The sequence below is a fragment of the Podarcis liolepis genome (genome assembly GCF_965112155.1).
Source record: "Podarcis liolepis genome assembly, chromosome: 17".
Classification (NCBI taxonomy): domain Eukaryota; kingdom Metazoa; phylum Chordata; class Lepidosauria; order Squamata; family Lacertidae; genus Podarcis; species Podarcis liolepis.
The window spans coordinates 33032681-33051178 of record NC_139571.1 but is presented as its reverse complement, the minus strand read 5'-3'; the positions used below and the strand labels follow the sequence as shown (position 1 = coordinate 33051178).

The following is an 18498-nucleotide window of genomic DNA, read 5'->3' as shown; positions in this document are numbered from 1 at the left end:
CGGACCCCAAATTTTGGGACCCCCTCCAAACTGATGCCAAAGTTTTGTACTCGTTTAATAAACCTCTGCACATCTGCAGCTGAGCCCCCAAGTTTTGCATGACTAGACTTGGAACCAGTTTGCAGAGCAGGAGGCGCTGCTGGGGGAGCGGTGGTTTTTATTATTGTGCCCTGTGATCTCCTGTACTGGAAGTTTAATAAACAAGCAGTAACATTGATTTCCTAAATGCCTTAAAAAGCAAGACACAGTTCACTATAAAATAAAATGAAAATAGTGCTGGGCTGCTGTTATATAAGGCCGGCAATTTGGCCCGAATTGCCAAATACTGGGGCTTGCTGGGATCTCCTCTTTTATTCCCTAGAACAGGGTTTCCCAAATTGGGGTCTTCAGCAGTTTTTGGACTACAACTCCCATCATCCCTAGCTAGCAGATCAGGGATGATGGGAACTGTAGTCCAAAACAGCTGGAGACTCAAGTTTGGTAAACACTGCCCTAGAGCAAATGGGGATTTGTGGGAAAGAAGAAATGTGGAGTGGCAGTGGAGAAAAGCTGGGAGGAGTGATTTTGTGTTTCGTGCCTCTTGTTCTCTAAACTAGCAATCTGAAAAGAACCCTGTAGACATAAGGACCACTTTTGTGGCCATGCAAAATGTTTTCATTTCTGCTCAACCCTAAACATAAGAAAAGAGCCCTGACTACAAGCTTGCAATAAAGGTTTAACATTGTTATCAGATCCCTAAAGTGTCAACAGTGAACACACATCGGATGCAATGTATTTTTTCTACTACTGTACCATGAAGAAGAGCTCATAGCTTGTAGGTTGTCAACACTGCCCTCCGTACATTAAATTTTGAAACTTAAAGGTAAATGTAAAGGGACCCCTGACCAGGGGTCAGTCCAGTCGTGACCGACTCTGGGGTTGCGGCACTCATCTCGCTTTATTGCCCAAGGGAGCCGGCGTACAGCTTCCGGATCATGTGGCCAGCATGACTAAGCCGCTTCTGGCGAACCAGAGCAGTACACAGAAACGCCGTTTACCTTCCCGCCGGAGCGGTACCTGTTTATCTACTTGTACTTCAACGTGCTTTCGAACTGCTAGGTTGGCAGGAGCAGGGACCGAGCAAGGGGAGCTCACCCTGTCGCGGGGATTCGAAACGCCGACCTTCTGATCGGCAAGTCCTAGGCTCTGTGGTTTAACCCACGGCACCAACTTACTTCATGTTAAACTTTCTCAGTAGTGAGAATGTAGTAACCTCTTGATTCCTGTGGATGGCAGAGCAGGTCAAGTAACATGGTTATATTCCATCTCATTATCACATCAGCAGCCAATATCTGTCTATCCAACACCAAATTCAACATTCAAAGTCTATGACAATGGTGTCTCATGTCGAATGTAAACGGCCCGTGAAAAAAGACTCTTATGAATTGAAAGTGGCGATGCTATATGTACTTCTCCTTGTTTGTTTTCATTTCACAAAAAAATAAGTAAAAATAAATAATAATTTTAAAACAATTGGAAGCAGTGTGCTATCAAAGGTTTTTTTATTTTAAGTGAAGTAGAGTAAAGTATGATGAAGCCAGAAAGGGGGGGGGGGGAGAGAGAGAGAGGGAAGGGCAACACCACGGAAAACAACGTAGGAAGTCAACTTTAAATTTGTATTAAATTGAATTAATTGGCTGTAAATTCATTTTAAAAATAATAACAATTAATTAGCAAAGGGGACACCTGATATATAATGGAGGGAATTCCTAAGCTGGGAGGCGCTGACAGGCTAAAGGCCTGATCCCTGTAATATGCGTAATGGGCCTCCTGATAAGATCCTATGTGAAGGATTTCCTCTCCTGCAGAGCACAGCTAGGTACATAAGGGGTGAGAGGATTTTCTCAGGATCCCGACCCCAAACTGTAAAGGGCTTTGTACAGCAGATCCAACACTCTGAATTTTGTTCAGTAGTTTGGTACTATAGCTAATTGGCAGCAGGTGTAACATGGTGCTGATAGTCTGCCAAGTCGCTGCATTTTGCAGTAGCTGGATTTTCTGCGTCGGCTTCAAGGATGTCCCTTAATGTGGGGTGGGGAGGCATGAGACAAGTTCAGAGCAAACAAAAAACCTAACTGCGCACTACTATCTGTCCTGAGTGTTTGGTGTAAGGTAAACGTAAAGGGACCCCTGACCATTAGGTCCAGGTGTGACCGACTCTGGAGTTGCGGCGCTCATCTCGCTTTATTGGCCGAGGGAGCCGGCGTACAGCTTCCGGGTCATGTGGCCAGCATGACTAAGCTGCTTCTGGCGAACCAGAGCAGCGAACGGAAACGCCGTTTACCTTTCCACCAAAGCGGTACCTATTTATCTACTTGCACTTTGATGTGCTTTCGAACTGCTAGGTTGGCAGGAGCAGGGACTGAGCAACAGAAGCTCACCCCATCGCGGGGATTCGAACCGCCGACCTTCTGATTGGCAAGTCCTAGGTTCTGTGGTTTAACCCACAGCGCCACCTGCATCCCTATAGTGTTTGGTGTATGTGTGTATATATTGTTGCTGGCACCTGTCTGTCTCAAGAGACAATGTGTGTGTGTGTATTATTTTCATCCCACTGTTTCTCCAAAGGGCTCGAAAGGGCATACATGAGCCATCCCGAGCCATCCTCACAATGACCTTGCTCTTAGGCTGTGATTGGGCCTAAGCCACCCAGTGTGTTCAATAGCTGAGTGGGGATATGAACCTGTTCTCCTAGGTCATGTGTAGGCAAACTAAGGCCCGGGGGCCAGATCCGGCCCAATCACCTTCTAAATCTGGCCCGGGGATGGTCCAGGAATCAGCATGTTTTTACATGATTGAATGCATCCTTTTATTTAAAATGCATCTCTGGGTTACTTGTGGGACCTGCCTGGTGTTTTTACATGAGTAGAATGTGTCCTTTTATTTAAAATGCATCTCTGGGTTATTTGTGGGGCATAGGAATTCGTTCATTCCCCTCCCCCAAAAATATAGTCCGGCCCCCCACAAGGTCTGAGGGACAGTGGACCGGCCCCCTGCTGAAAAAGTTTGCTGAGCCTTGTCCTAGGCACACCACAATGCCACATCAGTGGCTGGATAGCTCAGTTGGTAGAGCATGAGATTCTTCATTCCAGGGTTGTGGGTTCAAGTCCCATGGTGGGTGAAAGCATAGGCTCCAACTTCCCCCAATAAAATATTTGAGGGGGCCCTGCGCCCCTCAAGTTGATGGGCATTGTCATTCAAATGGTGAGTGCTACATCATGTGATCGATTATGCAGGATGAGGCTTACCTGCCGCCCCCCCAAATTTTATTCAAGTTGGCACCCCTGGGTGAAAGATTCCTGCACTGCAAGGGGTTGGACTGGATGACCCTTGTGGACCCTTCCAACTCTACAATTCTATGATTCTATGGCCAGGTATGCATATTTCAAATTATTTATGCATATGAATAGATATTTGAAGAGTAGATATATATATATTCATATGCATAGATAATTTGAAATATCTATTTGAAGAGTATACATATTTCAAATGATTTATGCATATGAATATATATTTGAAGAGTATACATATTTCAAATTATCTATGCATATGAATATATATTTGAAGAGTATGCATGTTTCAAATTATCTATGCATATAAATATATATTTGAAGAGTTGATAAGACCGATAATTTGCTGGCTGCTGAATTTCTTATTTTCAGTTTTATGTGAACTCTCCCTGAGAAGAAGGCCTGATGCACAAATTACCTTAAGCAAAGACATGCTAAGCATTATTAAGGGATAAAAGACGGAACTGCCCCGCCTTAAATGATTCGGATGTGTGTGTGATCCTCAGCTGCTTCGTGATGAATGATCTCAAAGGTCTTTTTAGCGCTCCTGTAAATATATATGTATGTATTCCACTGACGCAGCTCAGTCCTCCCGCTGGCAAAGAGCTTTAGCATAATGCAGCAGCCGTCCATCCTTGCAAAGGCGAGAGCCGCAGCTGCCGGTTCTTTTAAACGCGCTCTTTCCAACTGGAAGCCCGAAGCCCTTCTCCCAAAAAAACCCCAGATTGTCGCTGATGCTTAATTTATTTAATTGCGTGTTGTTGTTGTTGTTTCCTACCCCGCTTACCGAGATCGCCTGGCTCGGGGGATGGTTTCTTCCAGGGAGGGAATGACTTCGCTAAAATGCTGATACTATTAGTGCAATTAGACTAACTTTCCTTTACAAAATCTAAAGAGAAAGAGAGACGACGTCGTCTCTCCCCGCAATTCCTGGCTCCGGCTCTGTTTCCCGAAGCTGGTTCCCAAGTGAAACCCGGAACGTGGGAATTAATGAACTGGATTTCCCAGGCGCTTTCCCAAACGGACGGTCGGTTTTAGCACTGTAGCTTTCCCATCCTTCTCCAGGTTTTGCAGTATTCCGGAGAGCTGTTAAAAAAAACCAAGTACAAACTGAAAGTAAAAAGCAAAAAAACCAACCCACAAAAAACAGCCTAGCAGCAACAAGACGGAAGAGCTGTTATCCGGGGTGAGTTTTTTTAAAAAAATATAATATAAATATAGATATATAAACATACACAGAGGGAGAGACAGAGACAGATCTCCTGCAGTCTAGGATGTTACACAATGCTATAAAGATGAAGGAGCCGCTTGAGGCTGTTGTATGTTTTAAAGGACTGGGGGAAAGAGAAAAGAAAGACTTTCGTGGTTCCCTGAAGCTTCCCCCGCCTTCCCAGCTGCCCTGATAAAAGGGCCGTTTGAGTCTTTCAGTCCATCGGGAAACAAGGATAGGAATTCAGATTTCTAATCGTGTTTTGCTGCCTGGTCCCTTGTGCCTGTAACAGAAGGCTGATGGGGAAACGTTTGCTTGCTTAATTTTCACATTTTATTTTATCCTTGTGCCAGGAACAGCTTTACTTAAAAAGAAGAAGTAGTGGTAGTTATGCTTGTCACTGCTGTTCAAGGCAGAGGAGTAGGGCCAGTAAAGGAAAGTTGGCAACTTTGACTCTGGAAGCTTCTTCTAGTCAAAGGGACCCTTATACAGCAGTACCTCGGGTTACAGATACTTCAGGTTACAGATGCTGCTAACCGAGAAATAGTACTTCGGGTTAAGAACTTTGCTTCAGGATGAGAACAGAAATCGCGTGGCGGCAGCGGGAGGCCCCATTAGCTAAAGTGGTACCTCAGGTTAAGAACAGTTTCAGGTTAAGAACGGACCTCCAGAACAAATTAAGTTCTTAACCCTAGGTACCACTGTGCTACCCTGTTTAAAGTGAGAGGTCTTGTCTTGTGTGAGCCTTAGCTAGTTAACAGAAGTGCTGCGCCAAAGTATCCCACGAAAAGGAAACAAATTGCTTCAGGTTTTTTGTCCCAGACAGTTAATCCAGGGGCAAGAGGATGCCAGTACTCTGCTTATTGGTTAATAAGCAGAGTCATTGAAACTATTTAAGGCAAGAAGCCATCCTTCAGAAAATGGAAGACTTGGGCAAATGAAAAAATAAATAAATACAGACTTTTGTTAACATAAATGCAATCAAACCATGATGGGGACAACAAAAAGCTTGAGGAGCATGTTCCTATAAGTGCCAACCATAGAAAATATTTAAGTACAGCAGTAGCAGGAAATGAGATAGGGAGCTTTCAGCAATGACCGGAATCAGATACGTGCTAAAAGAGGCAAACAAGATGACAGAGAAATAAAATGAGTTGTTCACACTTGAAGTCTGAGGGCAGATAGATTCCTGTGCCTGAACCAACCAACCTGAAGAAGTGAGTGGTGACAAGGTTTTAGGCCTTACTGACAAATTAAAAACTGGCATATCATTGGGTTCAGATGGCACTGAGGACTCAAATGTGAAGTTGCTGGTCTTCTAACAAAAGTATGTATATCTTGACACTTAGATAAGCCTCCATACCTGCAGACTAGAAAGCGGTCAGTGGAACACCGGTTTTTAAAAGGGGGTTGCCGGCACAAAGCACATAAGGACTACAAACTGGTTATTAATAGAAACTCTGTTATATGTAAAGAAAGCTGAAGTTCTTGGACTGCAGAATTCTGTTCCTAAAATGAAAGCCTGTTCTCTTTTGTACTTGTATAGTGACAGACATAAAACACACAAAGCCTTGATTATGATGAAATAACATTTGCGTCCAATATCTTTTCTGATATAAAGTGAAGCGCAGTACAGTCATACCTCAGGTTGAAGTAGCTTCGGGATAAGTATTTTCGGGTTGCGTGCTGCTGCGACCCAGAAGTAACGGCGCGTGTTACTACCGGGTTTCGCCGCTTGCGCATGCACAGATGGTCAAAATGACGTCATGCGCAGAAGCGGTGAATCGCGAGACGTGCGGATGCGGGTTGCGTTCGCTTCTGGATGCGAACGGGGTTCCGGAACGGATCCCGTTCACATCCAGAGGTACCACTGTATATCAAACTGGCTGTACCAGTGCCTCTAAAACACACCTCTGCCCTGTTTCCCTTTAGCAGATGCATTCGCTTCCAAGAAGTCATTGGTTCAAGAAGCTGCATGGTAGAAGATCAGAAATGCGGCCAATTTTTAATCACTGCCCTTGATGGCATCGGTTCCCCCATTACTGGTGGCAATGGAGAAGGACCAGGAGGTGAAGGGAAGTTAAGACCATCTGTGGAGTATGTTGCAGCAATTCTGAAGAGGCAACACCTGCTTCTTATGCCCAGACGTAAGGCATGAATGCAATGAGGAAGAAGAGATTTTGGGCATCCTGTTTCTGCATAATGGCCATCTTTTTTCTGCTCGTCACCCTCCAGGTACTACAGATACTCAGGGTCAGGAGTTGAGCACTGATTTAGGCTGAAACATGCCATACTCTTAAACTTAGGGTCATGGGTTCAAGTTCCACATTGGGCGAAGAATTTCTGCATTGCAGGGGGTTGGACTAGATGACCCTCGCGGTCCCTTCCAATTCTATGATTCTGTGGCAGGAATGTTGGCATGAAGAGAAGTGAGGGCAGGCTTGCCCACCCAGACAGCTTCAGCACAGTCCCCTGGGTTCCCAGGTCCTAAGGGAGATCCTCTTTTGCCTATCTTTCTACCCCAGGGGTACGGCGTCTCCATGACCACCCTGATTGTATTTATATTTATTTATAAGGCACCAACTCAAATCAGAAAAACATTGTAGCTGTGTGCACCCAAAACACAACGGACTAAAATATAATAATACACCAAAGCAAATGACCAACAATAGATTTCTCTAAATAAAAACTCCTGACAAGACCAAAACAAAAACACCTCATTTTCAGCAGATGACAGAGCATCAAAATTGGGATTGAACTAAGTTGTTGCGCATGCATGGAACAAGGCCTGTTCCTGCATAATAATAATAATAATAATAATAATAATAATAATAATAATAATAATAAAATTTTTTATTTATATCCTGCCCTCCCCAGCTGAAGCTGGGCTCAGGGCGGCTAACAACAGACCAAATAGTCCAACATTCTAAAACATTCATTCTAAAATTAATTAAATCAAATTAAAATCAAATTAGGATTTCCCCACTGTCTCCTTTACCCATGCCCCCCTAAATCTGCTCTGGAGGGTTGGAGGAACACCCAGACAAAGGGGGCGAAGGGGGGAATTCTTATTGCGTGAGCAGACCTTGCGTGCATGCCACAGTTAGCACTACACTGAGTTACATCCAATAGGAACAGTGTTCCAAAATACTGGGGCCGCTCTTGGTGCCATGGATGTTGGACTCTCAGCTGTCATCTGCCCCAGCCAGCATGGCCAATGGTCAGGGCTGCTGGGTGTTGTGTACTCCTGCAACATCCCTTCCCTGAGGCAACGCTCCCAACCTCTGCCCTCTGTTGATGAGCTTCCCCCATTGATGGATTTTTCATTAGTAACGGAATTTGATGCATGCATGATATTAACATGTGAAGCTTTTAGCAGTACAGTGGTACCTCAGGTTAAATACTTAATTCGTTCCGGAGGTCCGTACTTAACCTGAAACTGTTCTTAACCTGAAGCACCACTTTAGCTAATGGGGCCTCCCACTGCTGCCATGCCGCCGGAGCCCGATTTCTGTTCTCATCCTGAAGCAAAGTTCTTAATCTGAAGCACTATTTCTGGGTTAGTGGAGTCTGTAACCTGAAGCCTATGTAACCTGAAGTGTATGTGACCTGAGGTACCACTGTATGGAGGTAAATATTATGAGCTAATGCGGGGTTCCTCAACCTTGGCCCTCTGGACATTTTTGGCCTACAACTCCCATGATTCCTAGCTAGCAGGACCAGTGGTCAGGGATGATGGGAATTGTAGTCTCAAAACATCTGGAGGGCTGAGGAAGCCTGAGCTTCTCAGGGATATACTGTTAAGAGACACAGCTGCAGTGGTTGAATGAAAAGTTGGCAGCCTAATGATGAAAACAATATTCCAACCAACCCAACACCATAAGTCACATGAGAATAGTAAGGTCACAATCATTGAATAATCTCCCCAACTACTATCTACTAGAACTAAATTCTACAGAGACCAGGGCCTACCTTTTTCTCCATTTTAAAACAGGCCTCAGTGGGTGCGCTGTTATACAGAACGATAGTTCATGCCATGTATAATGAGACTTCAATAAGGATAGATTTCTTTTTCCCCTTGAAAGGTGGTTGTAGAACTTGGAAAGTCTGAAAGGAAGATGACGAAAACCTCCATTTCACAAAACAGTGCACTGAAAGATGAAGAATGGCAGAAATACACCTATCTGTTTGTAAAGAAGCCGGAACTCCCCAGCGATACAAAGACCATTTTGAACAACGACCGATATCCTATCTTGCTGTGGTGGTCTCCGCTGACAGGAGAGACAGGGCGGCTTGGTCGGTGCGGACAAGACGCTTGCTTCTTTACTATCAACAGGACCTATCAGCACAACTCTATGACTAAAGCATTTCTGTTTTATGGTAAGAGGCTGGTTCATTTTATTCTTCAAGATGATGAGTGACTTTGCCTTTCCTCCTCGCTCACATGGTTCATTTATCTTGTAGCTGCCAAGCATAACAGAGAAAAGAAGTGGGGCCTGCAACAGAATGTTGCAGCGTGGCGTGCTGCTTTTCGGGGTCTGCTGTTTGGGATTCCAGCCACTCCATTTCAGTCCTCCTTTCTTCTGGGTTTTCTGTTCCCCACCATGGTCAGTGAGCATGCTATGGCCATTGATCTTACTGCCTTAAGTCCCCTCCCCCCAAAGGATGTTTCTGTACTCCTGCAAACCCTGAGATTTCCCCAAGTCTGCTGAAACCTCCCTTTTATGTGGGGTTGGTGCCATTTTGGCTCTATAAAGATTGGTACTCACAGCTGAACACTGGAAATGGAGATAATTAATGTGAATAGTCAGTTTTCAGAGAGGTAGCCATATTAGTTTCAAGCAAAAAACCCAGTTTTATCGTTACTATAAAGACCAACAGATTTACTTGGGTGTAAATTCAGGTGCATGAATTCTTATCTTCAGTTGTAGAGTGTGTGTGTGTGTGCATACGTACACACTTTTAGAGGAAAAAATATTGCAAACAATGAAGACAAACGGTAACAAGATGTAAAAAACACAGTCTGTGAAAAATCTACATACCTTTCACAACAATACTATTTGGTTGTAACACAATCATCCTAGCATTGCAAATCTTAATAATACCTTAAGTGGGACAGGAAACCATGATCTTAGTTCAAGCCTAAATGGACTGGCTACTTACTAAATAAGGACTGGCTACTTACTTTAATAAAAGCTCTTGGAAAATACCTATGGGGACCATAAGAAAACTTGTTATGTCAGTGACCTGCATGTTGCCCATCCGTAACTTAGACCATTATTTATTTTGTCACAAACATTAAAGTATGAAATGTGCTCATAATTACAATCTTATTCTGCATTTTCTCATCATAAACCTTGTAATGCCTCTCTGTCTTTTTCTGGTCTGAAGCATATTTTTTATCATCTCTTCTATCCTTTAAGACATATTGTCTATCAGCTTGGCTAAGATTAATGCGTTGTATCGAATCAATCAGTCATCCTAGTGTTTCACCTTGGAAGTATCCTTTTATAGGCTTCTCTCTGCATATCCTTTATCTTCACCATTAGTAGACAGCTCTGACTTTATTTTCTCAGCAAGAATTGGACTCTGTTTGTTTACAATATCACCTAAAAGTTGTAATATCCACTTGAGGGAGCTCATAGTTCCCCAGTTTAATGCGGTTTTAAAAATTGTATTCAGTACTTCTCTAGTGGGTGCACTGAAATTTTTTTGCTGCTAATGTTGTCAAAGCCTCCGTTTCTGAAACCCAAGTCACAACATGCAGCTACTCTCTTTAAAAACTTGCAGCTGCCCCCAATGGATACAACTCGAATCCAGGAGCAGGAAAAGTAGATAAAAGTTTTAAAACAAGTTTCACAATTCCCATGGAGCTGGTGATTCTTGGGCTGAATTATTTTGGCTGTCAAGCACAAAACTGACTTTATTATCTCTCTCCTCAGAGCTGTAATAAAAATATTATTTTCACAATACATGTCCGCAGGATATTCCCTTTATAATTCAAAACCACATCTAGAGAGATTTATTATTCAGATAGACCCGAACACTGGAAGTTTAAGGGAATCAAGTTTTATTGAGCTTTTCTCAGAATGTATAGCATCCTTTTTATATATAACTTTAGATACCTATCACAGCACTTTTTTATCCTGCAATGTTTTTTATGAACTTCAAATAGAAAACTAGCATAAACTTACAGTGCAGTCCTATAAATGTCTACTCAGAAGCAAGTCCTGTTGAATTCAATGGGTCTTACAGTTGTATATAGGATTGCAGTGTTAACTGTTTTATATTGCGAAGACCCATTAGGAACAGCCTTGCTGCAGCCTTTGTTGCTTACCTGCTTAGAAGCAGAATCAGGATCCCATTTGTAGCTAAAATGGCATCACCCACACAGAAGTGGGAGTTCTCAGCAGATCTGGAGGAAATCCAAGGACTAGAAGTACAAAAAAAAAAAAGCTTTAGGAAGAACCCAAGTGTATATCTGTGTACAGCTCACTGAGGACTGATGTCATGGACCGGTTGGACACAGAAGAATGGTGGGAAGAACCAGCTGGGGAACCACCAAGGGAAAAAGGCTCAGTGCTCAGGGAGTGGTGGTGGGACAATGATGAATGGTCAGAGGGAGAAGAAGGAGGACTGGTAAGAGAAGGTGTTGGAATCTGAAGGGGTAACAGGGTTTAGTGAGCTGGGAGAGTCTGTGGCAGAGAGCAGTCCAGAACCAGAACCAGAGGCTGAAGCATGAAAGTGGGGTAAGGGAGGCCAAAAAGCAGAGATGAGTCAGGCTGGTGAAGAGTCATGGGTGTCCCCCCCTTCTGCTGAGACCAGCTCCCTTCCCCCCTGGTCTCCCAGAACCAGAAGAGGCATGAAAAGGGCGAAGGAGAAGTTAGATTCACACAGGCATAGTCTCCTATCGCTGGGGGGGGGGGGACCATGGAGAGGAGGGTACTTAGGCAGCTGTGATCTTCATTCTCAATGACTACTTCATAGGAAGCAAGACCTGACAGAGATGAGTTGCTGTGCTCATTAGGTCTGACACTCCACCAAGTGGTCATGTCTTTGCTAATTAACTCCAGCTTGCACAGTGTGACTTGCCACTGGCTTGCTTCTGACAACTGAGCATCTCAACAGGCATGCTATCCAACTGTTGGTGTGTGTGTGATGAGTGGAATGGCAATCTTGGGGCAGGAGAGAGGGGAATGGAATGGAGTATGCTGGAAAATGGCTCTCTCAACAGAAGCACATGCAACATTCCATTGTGGGTCCCACTTGTTTTGCATGTTAGTAAGATGTTGGGGAGGGGGGAGCCATAGGCGAGAGAGGGGCAGTGATGGTCGTGAATACTATGCTGCCTTGGTAATATGCTGTTCATATCATTCATGGAAGTGCAGCCAGGTTGAATAATGTTTTCCAATATTTCTTTCACTGGGAGCAATACTGGTTTCTTTCTCTCCCATTTGTATTTTCAACATCTAGGTACTGACTTCAGCATCGATAGTTTACCTCTCCCCCGAAAAGACCACCATGACTGGGCCCTTTTCCACGAGGAGTCACCCAAAAACAATTACAAGCTCTTCCAGAGACCTGCCATCACTCTGTTCAACCACACGGCAACGTTCAGCCGCCACTCACACCTGCCACTCACCACACAGTACCTTGAAAGCATTGAGGCCTTAAAATCCCTGAGGTACATGATTCCTTTGCAAAACAAGAACAGCTTGAGGAAAAGACTCGCGCCCCTCGTATATGTACAGTCTGACTGCGATCCTCCCTCTGACCGGGACAGCTATGTACAGGAGCTTATGGCTCACATTGAAGTAGACTCCTATGGTGCCTGCTTGCATAACAGAGATCTGCCGGAGCAGCTTGAAAACCCTGCCTCCATGGATAACGATAACTTCTACAAGATACTTGCTCAGTACAAATTTGTCCTTGCCTTTGAGAATGCTGTCTGTGAAGATTATATCACTGAAAAGCTCTGGAGACCACTGAAGCTGGGTGTGGTACCAGTTTATTATGGCTCTCCTAGCGTCAAAGACTGGCTTCCTAGCAATAAGAGTGCAATCCTGGTCACAGGATTCTCACACCCCAAGGACCTGGCACAGTACATCAAAGCTTTGGATGCAGATGATGAGAAATATGAGGCCTACCTTGAATGGAAGCTGAAAGGGGACATCTCCAACCAACACCTGCTTGCTGCTATAAAGGAACGCACATGGGGAGTGCAAGATATCATGAAGGACAATTACATAGATGCCTTTGAATGCATGGTGTGCACTAGAATATGGGGAAATATGAGGAGACAAGCAAAGGTAATTATAAAGCCATCTGCCCTGTTATAGCCAGGCTTGCACCATCTCATGAGTCAGACTTGCCAGGTACTAATTGTAGAGTGGAGTCACTTTGTGGCAGGTGGGGTGTATGAGTTCTGACAGATAGAAGCAGGGCCAGAGACAAGCTCTCCAGGACCAAGGAGAGCTCCCAAGGAAAGGAAGGCAGATGTTGTTCTCCCAGAGTCCCGCGTTTATATGAGTCTTTGTAAGAGGAATAAGGACCTTGTGGCATGTCAGCTGTGGTAGTACAGTGGTACCTCGGGTTACATACGCTTCAGGTTACAGACTCCGCTAACCCAGAAATAGTACCTCGGGTTAAGAACTTTGCTTCAGGATGAGAACAGAAATCGTTCTCTGGCGGCACGGCACCAGCAGGAGGCCCCATTAGCTAAAGTGGTGCTTCAGGTTAAGAACAGTTTCAGGTTAAGAACGGACCTCCGGAACGAATGAAATACGTAACCCAAGGTACCACTGTATTCCAACTCCTATCAGACTTAGCAGCATGGACATGGTCATGGGTAGAAGGGAGTTGGAATCCAACAACATCTGCAGGGCCACAGGTTCTTTGCTTTCTAATACCCTCTCCCCCAGTCTCATATTCTGTGAGTTCAACTCTTCTCCAGCTGCCTACAATATTGCAGCGAAATAATTCATCAGGCATTGCCTTGAGTGAAATTGCTGCTGACTTGGTCTTCAGTTAGCAGTCAAGGCTGACCTACAGAGTAGGTTGTACACATCAAGCAATGATTAGATCTAATGACAGCCCACAGTTTATTAAACTGCAATATTTCACAGCCTCTTGAGTGAAACATAATGCTTGTTTACAGAATCGCCGCAGCATTAAAAAAGACTGCAAGAAGTGGCAGGCACATTTTCATCCAAGCCCTGTCAAGTTTGCATCCCCGGCTTTGGCCTGGGAGAGCGGGATACAATAACAAATAAAAATTTATTATTATTATTATTAAATTCATCAAGCATGTTTCAGCCGTTCATAGCTACACGGAGCGAACATGTAGACCTCATTCCTAGCTCAGTGGGGAGGGGAGTCTTTTTCAGACGGAGGGCTGCATTTGCAATGCGGAGCCATGCACACAAATGGCGCTATATAAATAAATACATGATGGTGATAATACCTGTGTAATATGAAATCCAGCACAACAGTTGTGCTAGTGGAAGATGGCTGTGCGACAGGTTGTGCCTACAACAGTCTGTTGTGCAACCAGCCATCAGAACCATTCCGGCTTCCTGCACTTTCCCTTGTGCAAGCCATTCCACTATAATAATAATAATAATAATAATAATAATAGTAGTAGTAGTAGTAGTAATAGTAATAATTGTTATTTATACCCTGCCCTCCCCAGCCAAGGCCCCTGCCCCACTATTTATCGGTAAGTGGAAGTGAGTGTATATTCATCCCTGCTTACGTGGTGGTTGATAAAATTCAGATTGTGTCCTCCCACCTCTCTTTCTCTCTCTCAACCAGGGAATGTTACCAAAAAAGTGGAATGCAGAAGCAAGCCACCTGAGCTGCCCTAAACCTCAACCATTTGTTTTTTCGTCTCGCAATACGCACAGAACGGCACTGCGGGAGATGTGGATACCGAGCTTTGAGCAGTCCAAGAGAGAAGCTCACGCACTGAGGCAGCTGGTCGAAAGGAACAGAAATTTCACAGCTCAGGAGTTTTGGACTATGGTGTTTAGAGAATGAGTTTAGAGGGAGACAATAGGCCCTTGACTCAAGCTAGAGGGGGAAACAAGCTAACACAGAGGAGCCTCTATGAGGAGCTGTTGTTTGTCGGTTGCCTTAATAAGATAGGAAGCAGTTTTAACCACTGAGATGATGAGAAATCATCGTATTCAGCGAATACTAATCCAGAAGACGAAGGACCCAGTTGGGTCATCTTATATTTTTTATACTAACGTATAAACTATTAATATAAATTATTAGTGTAATTAACATTGGAGCATTCACAGCAAAATGCAGCCATCTGCACTTTACTTTCCCAGTGTGTGTGTGTGTGTGTGTGGTTTATTTTGCCTCTGAAGTTCCTCCCACCCTTGAGTTGGATACGTGTCAAGTCTTCCATCCAGATGGTTTGGTTTCCTGGCATCGCTCAAGCGAAGGGCCTTGTCTAAAGGGGTGGCCTTGCTGCTTATGTCATTTCTGCACCTGACAGGAAGCCAAGCCGTGCAGGAGAAAGGAGGACCTTGCAGATGAATCGCAGAGCAGTGTAGCAGGAGGAGGAGCAACCTCAGGGGCAGTGTGCCAAATGCTCTGGGAGGGGGGGATGGTTTACGGAAAGCAGGCCGTAGAAATAGAGTTTCACCTAAGTGTGGTCCCTGTTATTGGAGACTGGATTTTGTGCCACTCTGGCAAATTCTGCAAAGAGCCACTTTGTGGTTTGAATGAAGGACCTTGTTTCTTTTCATTTCTGGCTGGGCCAGGGTGATGGAGATGTCATCTATTGAACAGCATTATAAACAGCAATGGCAAGGCAGCATGTCCATGCTCTGATAATGTCTGAAGCATTTCTCTTAAGGAGGGAGGGCTGACCGTGCAGAGGCTCATGGAGGCAGAGATTTTCTTTTGTTAAGACCTGCACAATATCAGATGATTTGGGCTTGATTTGAGTATCTTTATGGTTTTCGTTACTTGGGACTGGAAGTACGGGGCCAAAAGACTTCTTCACGCACAGTCAGTGTCGCTTTTCCCAACATGCTGATTCCAGGGGGAAATAAAAGAGGGGGAAATCCTTTTATCAGTGAAAATTGGTGCTTTTTACCTAGCTGTTAAAAAAGTACAACAGCCCTACCAGGGAAAAAATGGCAACTATGTGTTGCCACGATTTTTTCCTGCTAGGACTCTTGGTTTTGTTTTTTAACAGCTGGGGTAAGATAAAGCTATAGGGACCCCTGACCATTAGGTCCAGTCGTGACCGACTCTGGGGTTGGGGCGCTCATCTCGCTTTATTGGCCGAGGGAGCCGGCGTACAGGTTCCGAGTCATGTGGCCAGCATGACTAAGCCGCTCTGGCGAACCAGAGCAGCTCACGGAAATGCAGTTTACCTTCCCGCCGGAGAGGTACCTATTTATCTACTTGCACTTTGACGTGCTTTCAAACTGCTAGGTTGGCAGGAGCAGGGACCGAGCAATGGGAGCTCACCCCGTCGTGGGGATTTGAACCACCAACCTTCTGATCAGCAAGTCCTAGGCTCTGTGGTTTAACCCACAGCACCACCTGCATCCCAACAGCTGGGGTAAACAAGTACAAATTGGGCTGATAGAGGTTCCCCTCCGCTCGCTGCGTCAACATGTTCTCATCACTGCATGTGGAACGGGGACAATTTAGGACTACATCATTATCTGCAGCATCAAGACCTGACAAGACATAATCAAGGCTCAGAAACACACAGCTTGTTGCTCTTGATCACGCATTTTGTTTGTGGTGAGCGACGGAGGCCATGCTGGGTGGCAAGAACACTGCAGGTTTGACCTCTCTGACCAAACACCTCAGAGCAGGTGGGTGGGTCTATCAGAATAATCCTTTGCTCAGCATGTTTATGCATCATCCGTTCCCACCCCGACCCCCAGCCTCAGCAGTTTCCGTTGCTACTTGGCAGACTGAAATTTCCTGATACGGAGGAAGAATATAAAATGCATTAGCACTTGGCACTCATATGCTGAGATCCGGAGACAGGCCAAAAAGTGCTGGTTAAGATTTACCCACCATCTAGTGTTTAAAAAGGGAACATCCACAGACAGGGGCTGCATTCCAGATTCTTGGGCATCATTCCAAATATCCCCAGTAGCATATTTACAACACCACTTCCTACTCAGAAGTAAGCCCCACTGTACTCAATGGAGCTTACTCCTAGGTAAGTGTGCTTGGGACTGCAGCCTTGAATTTTGCCCCACTAACACAGGCCTGCACATTAATGCGCAGGGGTGATGAGAATTGCCCAGCTACATTGGTGTTAGCCGCCCTGAGCCCAGGGAGGGGGGGTATAAATAAAATTTATTATTAGTATTATTATATTTAGAGACCTGCAGATTTAGAGACCCACAGCCAGTGTGGTGTAGTGGTTAAGAGCGGTGGACTCGTAATCTGGTGAACCGGGTTCGCGTTTCCGCACCTCCACATGCAGCTGCTGGGTGACCTTGGGCCAGTCACATTTCTCTGAAGTCTCTCAGCCCCACTCACCTCACAGAGTGTTTGTTGTGGGGGAGGAAGGGAGAGGAGAATGTGAGCCGCTTTGAGACTCCTTCGGGTAGTGATAAAGCAGGATATCAAATCCAAACTCCTCTTCTTCTTCCCCAGTCAGTCTATGCAGACCAAAGCCCACCATAGTATTTTTTTAAAAAAAGGAGCAATGCTTCCATTCATTCTCACTACATTTCGTTTGGTTATCTTAACTTTACGTACTAAAACAAAACAAAACAAAACCAGCCCCCTCTTGGGCTTCAACTGGACTCCTTTCCAGCATCCATCAGTTTCATTGATCCAGTGTTTGCTGATGCTCTTCCCTCTTTGACGTGGTCCTTGACATTTCTCAGAACCTCAAGAACAAGCTGGCAACCATAACGCTTAGCAAAGGTCTCCCTATAAATTCAATCAAAGTGAAAGCTGTATCCTTTGGCCAGGCTGGAATGCTTCTGAGTGCAGACGACCAGCCTGCCATTGTAAAAAAGCTTTCCATCTACAGAGGGAGGGGTTGTGATGTGTATCGTCATTAAATACAGTGGTATCTTGGGTTACAGATGCTTCAGGTTACAGACTCTGCTAACCCAGAAGTAGTACCTCAGGTTAAGAACTTTGCTTCAGGATGAGAACAGAAATTGCGTGGCGGTGGCAACAGAAGGCCCCATTAGTGGTACTTCAGGTTAAGAACAGTTTCAGGTTAAGAATGGACCTCCAGAATGAATTAAGTTCTTAACTCAAGGTACCACTGTACTCCCAAAGAGGAATGGGTTTTTTCAACAGCAGGGTGAACTCTGTTGCCTTTCATTGTCCCTCAATTGCCACAAACATAGGAGCCAACTCCTAGGGTCTGAGGTCCCTTCGCCCTCCAATAAAATAAACTGCAACATTTATGGGCATTGCCATTCAAATGGTGTGCGTATGCCGTGTCTTGTGATTGATTATGCAGGGCAGGCCTTATCTGCCCCCCCTATTTTATTCAAGTTGGCTCCCCTCGCCACAAACAGACTTTGGATCACAAGAAGTTTCCACCCATTCCAGGCAGGGTGTATATTCTACTCCCCCCCCCCATATCCTGCCAGTCTATCCACTGTAGGGTTTTCTGGGTGCTCAAGAAAGAAAGAAAGAAAGAAAGAAAGAAAGGAAGGAAGGAAGGAAGGAAGGAAGGAAGGAAGGAAGGAAAGAAAGATTTCGCTCACTGTTTATTTAAACTTCGAAATTTGCTCTGGTAAGGGAGAACTGGTGGTTTCATGGCTGACACAAGACCAGCTAATCTGGCATCATGGCATTGGTTGATTGACAGGTGGGCAGCAATAAAACTGCTAGCACATTTGTAAAGCTAAGCAGGGTCCGGTATGGTTTCAGATTGGATGGGAGACTGCATGTTGATATTCTTGAATTGCAGGGGGTTGGATGACTCTCGGGGTCCCT

At 44.8% G+C, this 18498-nt stretch overlaps 1 protein-coding gene across 3 annotated transcripts; it reads left to right on the top strand.

The window, feature by feature from the left end:
- Positions 1-4294: 4294 nt before the first annotated feature.
- On the top strand, positions 4295-15367 carry FUT10 (fucosyltransferase 10). Of its 3 annotated transcripts, none has more exons than XM_083481525.1 (5): positions 4295-4515; positions 6475-6774; positions 8625-8919; positions 12013-12848; positions 14353-15367. In XM_083481525.1, exons 2-5 carry the CDS (start codon positions 6694-6696, stop codon positions 14575-14577), a joined length of 1437 nt encoding a protein of 478 aa, XP_083337651.1. In that variant the 5' UTR covers positions 4295-4515; positions 6475-6693; the 3' UTR covers positions 14578-15367. The 3 variants fall into 3 exon arrangements, with proteins under 3 accessions (XP_083337651.1, XP_083337650.1, XP_083337652.1); XM_083481524.1 differs by having other exon boundaries at positions 6472-6774; XM_083481526.1 differs by having other exon boundaries at positions 4298-4515; positions 6472-6686.
- Positions 15368-18498: the final 3131 nt, after the last annotated feature.